The 16,230-nt window shown below is 41.5% G+C and overlaps 1 protein-coding gene across 2 annotated transcripts; it reads left to right on the top strand.

The window, feature by feature from the left end:
* Positions 1 to 189: 189 nt before the first annotated feature.
* fahd2a (fumarylacetoacetate hydrolase domain containing 2A) lies at positions 190 to 14,554 on the top strand. Of its 2 annotated transcripts, none has more exons than XM_017719682.2 (8): positions 190 to 223; positions 1,640 to 1,841; positions 3,105 to 3,321; positions 4,402 to 4,461; positions 5,996 to 6,158; positions 6,300 to 6,408; positions 7,843 to 7,930; positions 13,154 to 14,554. In XM_017719682.2, exons 2-8 carry the CDS (start codon positions 1,672 to 1,674, stop codon positions 13,214 to 13,216), a joined length of 870 nt encoding a protein of 289 aa, XP_017575171.1. In that variant the 5' UTR covers positions 190 to 223; positions 1,640 to 1,671; the 3' UTR covers positions 13,217 to 14,554. The 2 variants fall into 2 exon arrangements, with proteins under 2 accessions (XP_017575171.1, XP_017575170.1); XM_017719681.2 differs by having other exon boundaries at positions 196 to 223; positions 1,579 to 1,841.
* The last annotated feature ends 1,676 nt before the right edge of the window (positions 14,555 to 16,230 follow it).

Here is a 16,230-nt window from a genome sequence, read left to right as displayed (position 1 = left end):
TTTAATCACACAGTTTCAATATCTTTATGGAATTATACAATATACGTGTTTTTCATAGGTTTTTTCTGAACTACAGCACCTAATTGTATGTTATTATAGGCAGGACAATAGCTCGCATTATCATCTGACCACATTTAGGAGCCTTTGTGTAAACATATCGAACTACACTCCTCACTTCGGAAGCGGCCACCCCGCAGCTTTGGTCAGAGCGCTTGGAAGGAAGGTGAGTGTGGTGGTGTTAATGCTTTGGCTGTCCAGAGATGAACGTTTGTGCGGTGTAAAGCTGCCGATGTGAATGAATTGCTACAGAAGGCCCGTGTTTTGTTGTAGACAAATCTTTCGGCGTAAATGACTGCGTTTCGTTTAGAAACCGCCAAGCTGCTGCCCACTGTGTGATTCCTGGCTGCACGTGACCTGCGGTCTGTTTTAAGCAAACCTGGCTAAATGCTCTGGCTTTAGCACCAACCTCTGGTGCACGGAAACCAGAATATACTGTAGTTATATACCAGTCATTTGATCAGCTCCACTTACTGTATAGCTGCACTGTGTAGTTCTACAGTTACAGACTGTAGTCCATCTGTTTCTCTGATACTCTGTTACCCTGTTCTTCAGTGGTCTGGATCCCTATGGACCCTCACAGAGCAGGTACTATAGGGGTGGTGGGTCATTCTCAGTACTGCAGTAACACTGATGAGGTGATGGTGTGTTAGTGTGTGTTATGCTGGTACGAGTGGATCAGACACAGCAGCGCTGCTGGAGTTTGTAAACACTGTGTCCACTCACTGTCCTCTATTAGACACTCCTACCTTTTCAGTCTACCTTGTAGATGTAAAGTGAGAGATGATGGCTCATCTGTTTCTGCACAGTTATTGTTGGTCATCCTCTAGTCCTTCATCAGTGGTCACAGGACGCTGTTGGTTGGATATTTTTGGTTGGTGGACTATTCTCAGTTCAGCAGTGACACTGAAGAGTTTAAAAACTCCAACCGCACTGCTGTGTCTGATCCACTCGTACCAGCACAACACACACTAACACACCACCACCACGTCAGTGTTACCGCAGTGCTGAGAATGATCCACCATCCAAATAGTACCTGCTCTGTGAGGGTCCATGGGGGTCCTGACCACTGAAGAACAGGGTAACAGAGGGTAACAAAGTATCAGAGAAACAGATGGACTACAGTCTGTAACTGTAGAACTACACAGTGCAGCTATACAGTAAGTGGAGCTGATAAAACACACAGTGGTTTTAATGTTATGGCTGATCAGTATATAATGTTAGTGTTATGTAGGCCTAGTGAATCCAAGATTATTATTAAGTGTTCAAAACTTGTGGCTATGCAGTCTCTTCAAATGGAACAAAACAGTGGTTACAAAGCTGGAATTGGCTTCTTATTTGAATTTCCCTTCCACCTTAAATGGTGCAGCGTTTGGTGGAACAGACACTTATGCTCTGCTGTCATTTTCTCTCTTTTCAGTAATACCGTATGTTTTTCTATTCTTGCTCCTCTTTTTCTAATTCTGATGTAACCTCTGCTTTCCTTGTCTTTTCTTTGGCTCTGTTCTGTGTGGTGATTAGATGAGAGTGTTGTGTGGTTTGTGGTTCAGTTTGAGGAGACTCAGTGATGTATCCTCCTTAGGCACATTCAGGCGCCCCCTAAGCTCAGACGCCATGCGACTGGTCCAGTTCTGCCGTAAAGGAAATGAAGGGGAGATCAGGGTTGGTGTAGAGCATGAACAAGGCCATGGTGTCATTGACCTGAAAGCGTTTGACCCTTCCATGCCACCCACGATGAGAGGGTTTTTGGAGCTGGGACAGAAGGGCATGGACTGTGCTCAAAGGTATGAATGGAAATTTTTGCGTAGCATGTCTATCAGCATCAGCTGTTCTAGTTCAGGGTTCTGTTCAGACATGTATCTCATAACGGAAATGCAAAATAGAGAGCATGTCTACATCAGTCTGCAAACCTGCACCACCTGTTTCACCCTTCACATCATTCTCTGGGTGCTTCTGACATTACAGCGCTGTGAAAAAGTTTTTGCCCCTCACTTTATTTCTTCTATGTTTGCTAATTTGTCACACTGAAATGTTTCTGATCATTCAGCTGCTTTTTGATACCTTCTAACCTGCTTCACATTGCCAGACGGGCTGTATTTAAGTGATGAATCAGACCATTCAAGGTCTGGCAGTAATCATGCCTGGGTGTGGCTGGTGAAATTGAACCTAGTAGTCAATTAAATGTGGTTAACTGGTTGATTTAGTAGCTGGGGGCAATTACTTTTTCACACATGGCCAGAACAGTATTATTCTTTCAGTAAATGAAATCACCATTTAAAAACAGTATTTTGTGTTTGTGCTATCTTTATCTAATATTAGAAGTAGTTTGATGATCTGAAACAATCAAGTGCGTCAGGTATACAAAAACAGAAGAAATTTGGTAGGGGCAAATACTTTTTCACAGCACTAAATCTGGATAAAATGTACAATACTCTGTGACTGTGATAATAAATGCTAATGTATCATGGTCATTTACACAGGGAGGCCAAGGCGGTGTTAGGAGTCTTGCCCAAGGACTCTTATTGGTATAGTGTAGGGTACTTGCCCTGGTGGGGGATTGAACCCCAGTCTACAGTGTAGAAGGCAGAGGTGTTAACCACTACACTAACCAACCACCAGTTCAGTTGTGCAACAGAGCAGGACACTCTGGAGCAGCCTAAAGTCACCATGCCTGATGACAAGCATGGGCTAGAGGGGTATGAAAGCCCCTCAGCACTGGGCTGTGAAGCAGTAGAACTGCATTCTCTGGAGTGATGGAGCTCCATCTAGTACCTTTGGAATGAGCTGGAGAGTCAAATCCTCACATCAATATTCCAACATCTAGTGTACAGCCTTCTCAGAAGAGTTGAGGCTGTGACTGCAGCAAAGGGGACCAACTCCCTACTCATACCCTTCATTTCAGATCAACAAGGTGGATGAGCAGGTGTCTACAAACCTTTGGACACATAGTGTGTTTATTTAATATATAGGAGTCATGTTACGTACAGATATTTACAGCTATCTAATACATACGGGACATACCTGCAACCCCTCTCTCTCTCTTTCAGAGCTCTGTCAAGTGATCAATGCATAGTCCCTCATTCTGATATCAGGCTGTTGTCTCCAGTGACCGGCCCAGATAAAGTGGTGTGTGTGGGGATGAACTACAAGGACCACTGCTTGGAGCAGAACGCCCCCATCCCTACAGAGCCAATCATCTTCAGCAAATTTCCTTCCGCCATCACTGGCCCATATGATGACATCATGCTGCCCAACAAAACCCAGGTCAGATGAACAGAACTACATCTACAGCTGCCCTAATGCTGCAGTCACATGGCAATGGGACAAAGTGTCCTGATTGAAACTTCCATGCCTTAGCTGTACTTCCACTCACTGGCCACAGTACAGTTATAGATCTGATGATGCAGTTTATAAGCCCCCCTTTAACCCATTCATTAGTGGCCAGTTTCTGACCACAGGAGCAGCTCTGTGGTCACAAACTAACCATTGGTGAAGGGTTAGAGGATGCACATCAACAAATGGGCTGCAGTCTCTCTGACAATAATGCATTACTACTTATTCACTGTACACCAGCAAGATGGGGTTACAGCACATTAAAGGGGAATTCCACCTGTTTTTCCAAATTTCTGTATCATTCATTCAATGAGATGTAAAGGAAGTCATTCAGAGTAGTTTGATGTGAAACGGTCCATTGTAGAGAAAATTAATGCCTCAGATTTCTTTATAATGGCTCTAATTTCTTTATAGGAACCAGGTGTCACAATGGCTAAAACACAAATTTAACCATTTCTTGCAACATCCTGTACGTGCATCACTGCTGTGAACAGATGTAACGGAGCAATGACTTTGTTTACATTTTAACCATTTAATTATGCAGATTAAAAAAAAAATACTAATGTAATTCCAGTTTAAGTAGTTGGTCATCATCACTAACAGTGCAGAAGTCGTGGAAACATCCGAGTCATGCGTTATTGTCGGTCTGCTTCGAGCAACTGGTAAACTAGTGTTCTGTTCTGTTTCATCTGATTGAGTGAGACACTCATGGGATTCGGTCCGGGGTGTAAACTGAGTAAATGCATGCACAGTCGCCTCCAAAGCTATGACAAATCACAAAAACTCTGTATGACAGATGTGTTCAGATCCATGTTGGGGCTAAATTTGTACACTGTGACTAGAAGGCCGATCAGTTGATTAACAGCTGTGTTTTAGAGGTTCAGAATCAAATGAGTTTGCAAATAAACAAACCTCAGAAATGGTTCCTGTGTGTAAGTGAGGCAGCTTCACTGAGCAGCACATTATTAGCTATTCTTGCAGTGGCCTAAAAGCTAATCTTGTGTTCTGCAGAAGGTGGACTGGGAGGTGGAGCTGGCCTTCGTGATTGGACAAAAAGGAAAGCACATCAAGGCAAGTTTGCTGCTGCGTTCACTGTTAAATATAATAAACATTTTAGAGCAGCATCACAGGGAGAAATCAAGGTCTCACTGGCCATTTTGGTTTGGGTTGAGAAAAGAACATTTGTTTGTGACTCATTCATTTAATGATCAAGTCTCTGACGGTTCCTTTTACAAACATCACAGAGCGATAGAATCTCAGCTCTATCATTGGTGAGAGAGGGTTTGTTGATTGGGGGTTTGTTTGCAGGGTTAAATCAGGCAAATACGGGTCAGCAGCTGCAGGTAACGTTCACATCAACCTTAAGGAGGAGGTAAAAAATGTGACTTCAGTGAGTTTGACCGTAGCTAGAGTGTTGGTGCAAGACAGGCTGGCTTGATTAGTTCAGTGACCGCTGATCTTCCGGCATTCTCACGGAAAACGTCCAGCGTTTACTCAGAATGGAGCAATAAAGAAAAACATCCAGTGAGCAGCAGTTCTGCAGACAGAAAGGCTATGATAACTCAGATAACCACTCTGTTCAACTGTACTGAGCAGAAAAGCATCTCAGAACGCACAACACATGAACCTTCGGGTGGATGGGCTACAACAGCAGAAGACCACATCAGGTACCATTTCTGTCAGCCATGAACAGAAAGATGAGGCTGCAGGGGGCACAGACTCCATAAAACTCGGCAGTTAAAGACTGGAAAAATGTAGTCTGGTCTGAAGAATCTTGATTTCTGATGAGGCACAAAGATGGTAGGGTCAGAATTTGCCATCATCAGCATGAATACAGGTGGAGGTGGTCTAATGGTTTGGGGAATGTTTTCACACACTTTGGGCCCATTGTTACCAATCAGCCATCACTAGAATGCCACAGACTATTTGCGTGTTTCTGCTGACCATGTGCATCCCTGCTTGACCACAGTTTTATTTTCTGATGGCTACTTCCAGCATAATAATGCACCATGTCATACAGTCATCTCAAACTTGTTTCATGAGCATGACAGCTCAGTGTTCTTCACCGGTCTTCCCAATCATGGAATATGATTCCAATAGAACACCCTTTGGGATGTGGCAGAACAGGAGATTTGCAGCATGGAATCTCAAAGGAATGTCTTGTGGAATCCATGCCGAGACGAACTGAGAGCAAAGTGAGGACATAAGCAGTATTAGTATAGTGCTCCTAATAAAACGTTTGGTTAGTGTACACCAGTGAATTAATATTTATGTTCAAGCATTGATTTAAATCACAAACACAATTACAATTGGAAATGCATTAAGATTTCATGGTCATCATGTTTAACTTGTATGTATATTAATATTATAATTAATGTTAAAGGTTCAATGTTTAAGAAAATGGTGTTAAAAGTGAAAAATGAGGTGTTGATGTAACGGCGATGGTTCTTGAGGCTCTACAGTACTTCTTTGACCGTTCCAACATACACATACCATTTTCCTGTCAATACAGTGGGTATTACTTCAGGTTCAGTAATCTTGCGGCTGTAGACATGGGTGGGGTTTATTTGGGATGCACTCAATGAGGCTGATCTCTCGGCGTCAGGAGGAGGAGGCTCTCTCTTACGTTGCGGGATTCACCGTAGCCAATGACGTCAGCGCTCGTGACTGGCAGATGGAGAAGAACGGGAAGCAGTGGCTCCTGGGAAAAACATTTGACACGTTCTGTCCATTAGGACCCGCCCTCGTTACCACGGCAGCCCTGAAGGGTAGGCCCAACAGGGAAATATAATCACACAGGGGTTTCAGTGTTGCTGTAAAAGAAGTGTGAAGCTGTAAATATCACAGTCATATTTATACCATCAGCAACTCTATAGCATTATTGTGATTAATGTGCTGTTTTTAATCAGATGTCCATCATTTGGGTGTCCGTTGCCTGGTTAACGGCGGTGTCGTTCAGGACAGCAACACCAATCAGCTGATCTTCAAGACAGAGAAGCTGATAGCATGGGTGTCCCAGTAAGTGACCACAGAGCTGCCATTCTTCATTCTCAGTTATTTTAAAGTGATAGTTTAGACAAAAACACAATTTTATACAGATTTTGCCCTTAAAGTCAGCCCTTTAGAGTCAATCACTGGCACCCGAAATGGGCTTCTTTAGTTTTGTGCTGGAGTTATGATGCCAAGTCATGAAAGCTTATAGCCCACCAATTAGCATAGATCAAAATGTGTCTTTGTTTAGTTTTGACACTTTATTAGCAACACCTACTTTTATCCACACTTACTGTCCATTTTATCAGCTCCACTGACCATAGAGGAGCTCTTTGTAGTTCTACAGTTACAAGCTGTAGTCCATCTGTTTCTCTGCATACTTTGCTGTCCCACCTTTACCCAGTTCTTCAATGGTCAGGACCCCCACAGAGCAGGCATTATTTGGATGGTGGATCATTCTCAGCACTGCAGTAACCCTGACGTGGTGGGGGCGGGGTTAGTGTGTTGTGCTGGTACAAGTGGATCAGACAGAGCAGTTTGGAGTTTCTAAACGTTGTATACACTCACTGTCCACTCTGTTAGGAACACTGTTTGTAGATGTAAAATCAGAGACATCTGCTTATCTGCTGCTGCACAGTTTGTGTTGGTCATCCTCTAGTCCGTCATCAGTGGTCACAGGATACTATTCTCAGTCCAGCAGCAACACTAAGGTGTTTAAAAACTCCAGCAGCACTGCTGTGTCTGATCCACTCAGACCAATGCAACACACAATAACACTGAGAATGCTGAGAATAATCCATCTCCCAAATAGTACCTGCTCTGTGAGGGTCCATGGGGGTCCTGACCACTGAAGAACAGGGTAAAAAGGGACTAACAAAGTATCAGAGAAACAGATGGACTACAGTCTGTAACTGTAGAACTACAGAGTGCAGCTATACAGTAAGTGGAGCTGATAAAACGGCCATTGAGCGTAGATACCAGGTGATGTTCCTAATAAAGTGCTCAGTGAGTGTAGTTACTTGTGGACAAAGTGCATTGTATAGCTAAAACCAGTAGTAGCTGCCTGAATCAAGCCTGAATTTTGTCTGATAACAATATTTCTATAAGAAATCACACAAGTCTGCTTGCAATTACTTAACAACTTAACACAGTTTGAGGCAAGTGGGCATGATTTACACATACAGTTCTGAACAGACCAACTGATGGGCTTGCGTCACATTAGCTACAGTGCAAAACTTCAGACACCAAATATCTCTTGGTTTTAAATTTCCACTGAACTGCTTTAAAGTCAACACAAGACTGCCAAGTGAATTTCAGCCGAATCAATGAGAAATTCTAAGAAGACAAAGGTGGAAGTGACGCAGTTTTACTTTGTAATCCAGTCTAATTTTGCTCCATCCGTGCTTGTGGAAAGCACCATGTTTAGGACGACGTTTTAATGAACTGTTGATTGTATTGCAGGTTTGCGACTCTGTATCCAGGTGATGTGTTTTTGACGGGCACTCCCCCAGGAGTCGGTGTGTTCAGAAAACCACCTGTTTTTCTGAAGGTGAGCTTAACTTTGAAGGAACTGAATCCTTAGTATAGCATTACTACTGCTGTTTTGCTACAAACCCAATTCCAAAAATGTGACTTTCCAACTAATTAACCCATTTTTTTTGTATGAATAATATGTTCATTCTAAATTTCATGCCTGCAGCATGTTCCAAAAACGTTGGGACAAGAGCACATTTACCACTGTGTTACATCACCTTTCCCTTCCAACCTTTCCAACAATCAGTAATCGTTTGAGAACTGAAGACACCAACTTTTGTAATTGTGAAAGTAGACCCCCCTCCCAATTCTTGTTTGACATTGCACTTCAGCTGTTCAACAGTCCAGGTTCTCCCATTTTCATATATTGCACTTCATAATACAACACGTTTCCAATGGGAAACAGATATGGACAGCAGGTAGGCCAGTCTAGCACCTGCACCCTCTTAATACAAAGCCTCAGCAATAATGGTGACTTCACAGATGTGCATCTCCAACCATGCCAGACGCTGGCTTTTGATTGTTCTGTTTATAACAGTCCAGATGGTTCTTTTCCTGTTTGGCCTGGAGAACATGGCATCCATTATTTCTGAAAACAATTTGAAAGGCATTACAGAAGCATGTCTGTTTGGAATGCAATGTCATCTGAAAGATCCAAGGTCACAATGTTCAGTACTGGTTTTCGGCCTTGGCCTTCACACACTTCTCTTGAAATTTTTTGGTGAAATATCAAACTGTTGGCTACTAACTCACATAGTTTGTGTCAAAATGGTAACTGAGCCTAATCATGATGGCATGTTACCAATTCACCTATTAAACCTGTTCCAAAACAGGTGCTTATGATCATTCTACAACATTGCCAGTCTTACATTGTCCCTATTCCAGCTTTTTTGGAATGTCTTGCATGTGTCAAATTTGGAATTGGCGTATATTTACAGAAATCAGTGATAGTTGAAATGTCAAATATTTCTTTTTTGAACTGTTTTCAATTAAACAGTCTGTACACATTTTACTTCACAAATGAATGAAATGTAGCTACATATTTACGTTCAAGTTTATTTTCTGTATCGACAGGTTCAAGTCTGCTCTTTCAACATCAGATAATAATAAACATAAGTCAATATACTAAAAAGCAAACAATAATAATTTTATCAAATCCAAATTGTAAAAGGGCTTCTTGTAGTTATGACCTTAAATGAGGTAGAAACTGAAAGTTTACCACAGAATTTCTCCACTTGTTTCAAAGAGATACAAGAAGTAATGAGTATGATAACTTGCTTTCATTGCTGGCGATAAGAGCTACATGTCAGGTTACATCTAGCATGCTAATTTTCCTTTAAAGCCTGAAAAGGTCATCAGTGCATTCTATATTAAAGTTTCTTTTCTAATGAGCAAAATTATCTACTTCATCCCACCCACGCGCCCACCTACTCGGAGAATTTACAGCAGTCTTTAGTGGGCTGCACGCAAAGGTCCGTATCAGACCTTAAAAGCACCTTGTGGTCCTCTGGGCGACTCCGAGCAGCCGACCTGAGCGCAGATGTTGGCACGGAAACTGATAAATAGGTTTAGGTTTTTCAAATAAAGTGGGCAGCCAAAGGGGTTCAGACTGAAACAAACACATTACGGGACTCATAAGTAATTATGGATTTATGTTGAATGCTGCGCTGGCCTCTTCTCCCTAACAGCACATTGGCATGCAGCACCACAGTGAGGGAGAGCAGCAGCTTCTGTTCTGTCGCACCGCTGTGATTAAATCTAATCCTTCATCAGGTTACTAATTTCCCCCAATTAGATCCCTTTAACATTGGCTTCGTCTCCACACAGCGCACACTCGGCACAGACGGCTGCAAGACGCGGGCAGACACTGCGGCACGCTTCGTTTACACCAAATATTTTCTCATTGCAGAAATGACTTTGACATTAATCATGAGTCATTATGGATGTAATTTACACAACACTGAAGTGCGAATTATTTAGAGACCTGAGAGTTAGACTGGAGTACATCTGCTTAGGCCAATAACGCAACACGTTTGAATTAATGTGCTCCATTATGACTTTAAAAGTAACACTTGGAAATGCATCACTGATGGTTCCCGAACTGGAGGTGAAGTTAAAGCACACTTTCACTGCAGCAAAACAAAGTTCTGTATAGATCCATTTGTAACAAATGTTATATCGCAGCTTAACGCTGCTGTCGGCGCAAAACCTCATCTCTCTAAAATGGTAACTTTACAGGAGAAGGAAAAAACCTACTGTACTTTTAATGTAAATCAATGGAACCAGACATCTTTCCAAGTACATTTTGGGTCATTTCTTTTGGTCCATTCATCGTGAAATTTACAAACAATGTAAAAAACAATAGGGACTTTTAAATTAGATCAAAAACTGAAAAACGACAAAAACGGAGATACAAGGTTTTGTTCCAACAACAGCGATATATTGGATAGCTGTTATTTCTATATTTAAAAATTCTATATTAATCTTAATATGCAGTCGCATGCAAAAACACCCTGGTCAAATTTTACATTTTGTTGATTGTTCTAAGTGAAAATAAAATCATCTACAGAAAAAACATTATTTTTTCAAAATGCCTGCATAATTCAGTGGATGAGATGTAAACAAAGCCATTCAGAGCTGTTTGGTATGAAGTGGTTCACTGTAGAGAAACATAGAGTCTGATTTCTTTACAGTGGTGGTGACAGGAATCAGAAGTCATGTTTACAACACAAACAGCCATTTTATTTACTATCCAGAGCCACCAGTGAACCTAACCATGTCTTCTGAATTTTTATATGTAGTGTTGATGGTAAAATAGTCATAAATCTGAAAAAAAGAGTTTTCTTTTAGGCCTATTTTGCCTAGAACACCCATGTTCATGTATCCCTTCCCTGTGAACAGATTACATAAATTGATTAAAATACATTTCAGGCCAAATCTTTGCCATAAAACAACATATCAGACATCAGGCAGTGAATTCATAACAGTTTCATGTAAATTCCTGTTAAGGAGCTTTTAGAGGTGGACATCTGGTTCCTGTCAACACCACTGTAAACAATTCTCTCCGTTTCTCTAGAAAAGAGCATTTCACACCAAACCACTCAATGATTTTGTTGACATGTTAACCACTGAATTATGCAGAAGTTTGGAGAAATCCGTAGAGTTCTGCTTTAAATGTGGTGTTTTCCTGAACATTTCTGTTTATTTTCTGAGATTGACAATAAAATCTTAAAAAATCTGTATAAAGTGCCACTTTTGCACAGGCCATTTATGTTTAATACCATCCCAGTATGTTAAATTCAGCAAATTAATAGCAACTGTGTATTAAAATGTGCAGATTTGTCACTTATTTTCACTCAAAAGTTTGACCAGGGTGCCGAAACTTTTGCTTACGACTCTAGCACTGATATTTCTCGCATGTTATTGTATATCATGAAAAAATAAATCTTGAAAATAGTGCAAAGTAATGCATTTGGATCAAAACTCTAATAGAAAATTACATGAAATCCTCCAACACCAAGTATAATGTTAAATCTAAGTGTTTCATTTGTCCACTCTATTCTTCTAACCTGAAAACCAGCCAGTTACAGCTGCGTCTTCCCAACAAAAGCTGTTCCAAAAGGTGACCACCAAAACTGTCACAGCTGCAGTCAAGTCATTCTCAGTCTCTCACAACCACACAGTTAATTGGTTCTCATATGTTGAAAATAAGGGCTTCTGTTTGGTTTTCAGGGCTTCAAGCAAGAGGCTTGATTTGGTTAAGGATCTCTCCTAAAAGTCTTCACCAACACCAAAGCTCAAAGGCATCAGTATTGCTGTCCCTGCTGTCCCCCACTTCCACATCCATCAGTAACCACAGAAACAGAGCCTAAAGCTTTCATCTTTGAGAGAGACGGGAGGAAATGCACTCTATTCTAGTCTCACAGAGCCAGACGTGATCTTGCAATGAGAACATCTGGGAACAACCATGAGACGTTTAGGTCTGAATGTGGGTGGGAACGAAGGTTAGGATGGGAACATAAAGAGGTGAAAGTTGTTGATTTAAAAATTTTTTTTGTATCGCAATTTAAAGGCGTGCGGTTTTCAAATCACAAGAGCTGCAACTGTAATTACTTTGTAAGGCCTAGGCTTTAAGTGGGGGCATTTGACCTCATAACATAGAGCTTGTGAACTGCCTGAAGATAAACTGGACCAATCAGAAGGAAACAAACATCCCTGTACTGTGTATATGACAACACAAGCACAACTAACAGGCAACTAACTGTCCTCCAGCCAGAAAATGTGGATATCATTGCTGTAAAAAATGAAAACCCATCTCCATTTCTGATCATTTTTATTTTTCTACATCTCTGGGGCAGTCGTGGGCTGGAGGTCAGGGAACCAGCCTCGTGACCGGAAGGTCGCCGGTTCGATCCCCAGAGCCGACAGCACACGACTGAGGTGTCCTTGAGCAAGACACCTAACCCCCAACTGCTCCCCGGGTGCTGCGGATTGGGCTGCCCACCGCTCCGGGCAAGTGTGCTCACTGCCCCCTAGTGTGTGTGTGTGCGCTCACTAGTGTGTATGTGGTGTTTCACTTCACGGATGGGTTAAATGCAGAGGTGAAATTTCCCCATCATGGGACTAATAAGGGTCACTTAATCTATAACACTCCTTTACGCTGTGTGAAAATGTCATGGTAAATGGACCAATAGAAATGCTCTAAAATCACTTGGAATAAAACCACTTTACATTAACTTACAATGAAAGGTTAGAGTGTTTTTGCCTTCTCCTGAAAAGTTACTATTTTGGAGATTTGCTGGTCTTTCTTGGCCTTAAAAACAAACTAAGTCTGAATTTTCAGAGCCATTTAAGTTCCTTGTGAAGGCGGAGATTAAGCTGGGGGGCAATGGTGCACTCATCAGGATTGTGTACCGGACAACCAGCCTGTCATTAGCACATGGGTGTAGCATGGCGTAAAAGTCCCCCCAAAAACTCTAAGCACATAGATGTGAGATGTAGATCACACACAGTAAGAATAAACATTAACTCTTGCAAGGAAAAACTCTGGACATGCACTAAAGAAATTAATAACTTGTACTTCGGCTGTTGTGAAAATCAGATAAATATATTAACGGTTTACCATCTTGAAAATTTGCCCATACTTTACTGAGCTATAGTAGATTAAAATCAGTCTGAACAAGCCAAAATGAGTTGATGTGAATGCAAGTATTTCTCTTCTGTCCTGTGTGTCTTGCAGAGAGGGGACGTGGTGGAGTGTCAGATTGATGAGATTGGATCCATCAGGAACACAGTGGTGTAACTACACAGCTGATTCTCTGAAAAACACGTCCTGCTGCCTCGAGATGAAATGATACAAAATGATAAATTTAATATTCACTTGAAAAAAGGGGAAAAACACCTAATCCAGCTTCTAATGAAATCAGAGCCTTTAGCTTAACTAAGATCTTTTGCTGTCGTGCTGAAATGTTGAACAAGTCAGTCTGATTGTAACTCTGCAGTTAAACCTTTTGAAATTATTTTCCTATAGATCACCTTTACATTGCTCTAAACTCATTGGCCAGTTTATTGGAAACCCCCTCTTGCAGGTCCACCTTGTTGGTGTTCACTTAGAGACCTGCTGCTGATGCACAGTTCGCGTTAGCCATCCTGTAGCCCTTCATCTGGGGTCTGTGTCTGATCAAAGAGCTGCTCTTGGCTGGATGTTGTTAGGTGGTGGTCGACCCGCAATCTAGCAGTGACACTGACATGTGTACCACCCCACAGGTGTCAGCCCCACATGCATGTTTCTAATATAGTGGCCAGTAAGTGAAAGTATCTGACCACTGAAGAACAGGGTAAATGGGGGCTAACAAAAGCTGTGCAGAGAAACAGATGGACTACAGTCTGTAATTGTAGAACTACGGAGTGCATCTGTATAGTCAGTGGAGCTGATAAAATGGACAATGAGTGTAGAAATAATGAGATTTTCCTGATGAAGTGTTCAGTGAATGTAGGCGTTTCTAATGAAGGAGACTCTGTAGTTCAAACAGCCTCCAGTAGACGGCACTGCACTGCTTTTTTTGGGAGGAAAGTCTACCTTTCAGTCTTGGCTCTGCTGGTGCCTTGTTCTTAAACCACGCATAGGGACATTTGTGTTCTTTGTCCGATTTCTCGTTAAAGCGTTGATGACAGACCACCACTGAGGTTCACACCTTACCATCAGAGAAGGAAACGGAATTCCACCAATTTTCAAAATTTCTGCACGACCAAATCAAAAAGATCCTAAAGTGGTCAGAGTTGATGTGTAACGCTCCATCAGACTGTTCACAGTGGTGGTGATAGGAACCAGACATCTCACTTTAATGCCTCTGAAAGCTCCTTCACAGAAAGGTATTACATGGAATTGTTATGAATACACAGCCTGATGTCTGAGATGTTTTATGATAGTTTTGTGACAAAGTTGTGGCCTAAAATGTATTTTAATCAATTTATTGAATCTATTCATAGTGGAATGATACATGAAGTCAGATTCATCACTATTTTACCATAATGACATATAAAAGCACATGTAGGTTCACTGATTGTTTTGGATAGTTAATAAAATGTCTGTTTGTGTTGTAGACATTGTGACTCCTGGATCCTATCACCACCACTGTTTAAAAAAAAAAAAAAAAATCAGAGCCGGAGTTTCTCTACAATAAGCCACTTCACATCAAACCACACTGAACGATTTACTTTACATCTCAGTGATTTTATTATGCAGACATTTAAAAAATCTGCAGTCTCATCAGGAACTCAAGAGGGTTATACTGAGTTAATTGAGAGCCGGTTAAATAGCCTGTTGTTTTAGTGAGTGTGCCGTTGCGTGGGGAATATGACAATATGTGCTTCTTATTGTGAGAACACCATTTTTCTGAGTGTATGACTTGGCAGCACTTTCAGAGCACTGGAAACTGTGTGCTTCACTAAAAAGACCTGCATAAACAGCAGCTGACGGGATGATTGACACATTTATTTAACTCTATTAATCGTTGATCATTTTTCTCCTGTTCATTCTTAAATTGTTTATTTTTGCAAACAATAAACAAAAAATAATTACTCAGTTTTTCTTTGCCTTTTTAAACACAGCACTACTGTTTTGCTGGTGCTTTCTGTTCAGTTGGAATTTGTTTATGTGAGAAAAGTGAACTATGATGGATACTGTGACATATTTTTGTCTTCTTGCTCTAAAAGTCTCTGTTGCTGCAGAGTCAGCTGTGGTGCGATCCGAGCTTCAGCTCTAATCAGAATTCCTCATTTAAAAATGCAGCACTTAGCTCACACACCTTTGTTCTCCCGGTATTCACCTCATCCGCCTCTCTTCTGTTATTCAGTCCATCTGCAATTCTCTCTCTCTCAATTATTGATTGCTCAGTGTGAGGGTTATGCAGGAGGTCCTTGTGCAGCTCAGCCACCGAGCCTCCGGAGGTCTTACTCAGCACCCAGTGTACTACAGTAATCAGCACTGTCTGTTAGCATTGCTCCCCCAGGGCTGCACGTTAAAGGCCTTTATCTCTGCCTCTGTGTGTGAATATGTTTGTTTTTGTACATTTCCTTCCCAAAACTGTTTGGATACAGTCAGTCTCCCGTCACCAGAAGCAAAGTGTTCTGATATTGTAAAGTGTTTTTTTACATAAGCTTCATTTTTCAACTGAAAGACTAGAGCACTTCTTTAATGATTAGTTCTCTGGAGTGGTGGAGCTCCAGTCTTTTTGGGATGATTTAATCATGCAACATCAGTACCTGACCTGACAGATGCTCTTGTGGCCGAATGCAATCAAATCCTCACAGCGATGTTCCAACAGCTAGTGTAAAAACCTGACCTGAAAAGTAGAGGCTGTTACTGCAGCAAACTCCTTACTGATTTCAGAGACAATTGGACATATTGTGTACATATAATACATAAGATTTTACTGTACACACACACACACACACACACACACACACACACACAGATCATATAACATTATGAGCACCTCCTTGTTTTTGTGCTCGCTGTCCATTTCAACAGCTCCACTTACTGTATAGCTGACCTCTGTAGTTCTACAGTTACAGACTGTAGTCCATCTGTTTCTATACTTTGTTAGCCCCCTTTTACCCTGTTCTTCAGTGGTCAGGACCCCCGTGGACCCTCACAGAGCAGGCACTGTTTGGGTGATGGATCATTCTCAGCACTGCAGTAACACTGCCGTAGTGGTAGTGTGTTAGTGTTTGTCACACCGGTCTGAGTGGATCAGACACAGCAGTGCTGCTGGAGTTTTAAAACACTGTCCGCTCACTCACTATTTTTGGTTG

This window comes from Pygocentrus nattereri, chromosome 29, assembly GCF_015220715.1.
Source record: "Pygocentrus nattereri isolate fPygNat1 chromosome 29, fPygNat1.pri, whole genome shotgun sequence".
Taxonomy (NCBI): Eukaryota; Metazoa; Chordata; class Actinopteri; order Characiformes; family Serrasalmidae; genus Pygocentrus; species Pygocentrus nattereri.
Note: the sequence above shows the minus strand (reverse complement) of the source record. Positions and strands in the feature narration are given on the sequence as shown.

Coding starts and splice junctions, on each gene's coding strand:
- fahd2a (XM_017719681.2), top strand. CDS start 1,579: ATGAGAGTGTTGTGTGGTTTGTGGTTCAGTTTGAGGAGACTCAGTGAT. Junction 4,462..5,995: donor AAAAAGGAAAGCACATCAAG/GCAAGTTTGCTG, acceptor TCTCGGCGTCAG/GAGGAGGAGGCTCTCTCTTA. Junction 6,409..7,842: donor CTGATAGCATGGGTGTCCCA/GTAAGTGACCAC, acceptor ATTGTATTGCAG/GTTTGCGACTCTGTATCCAG.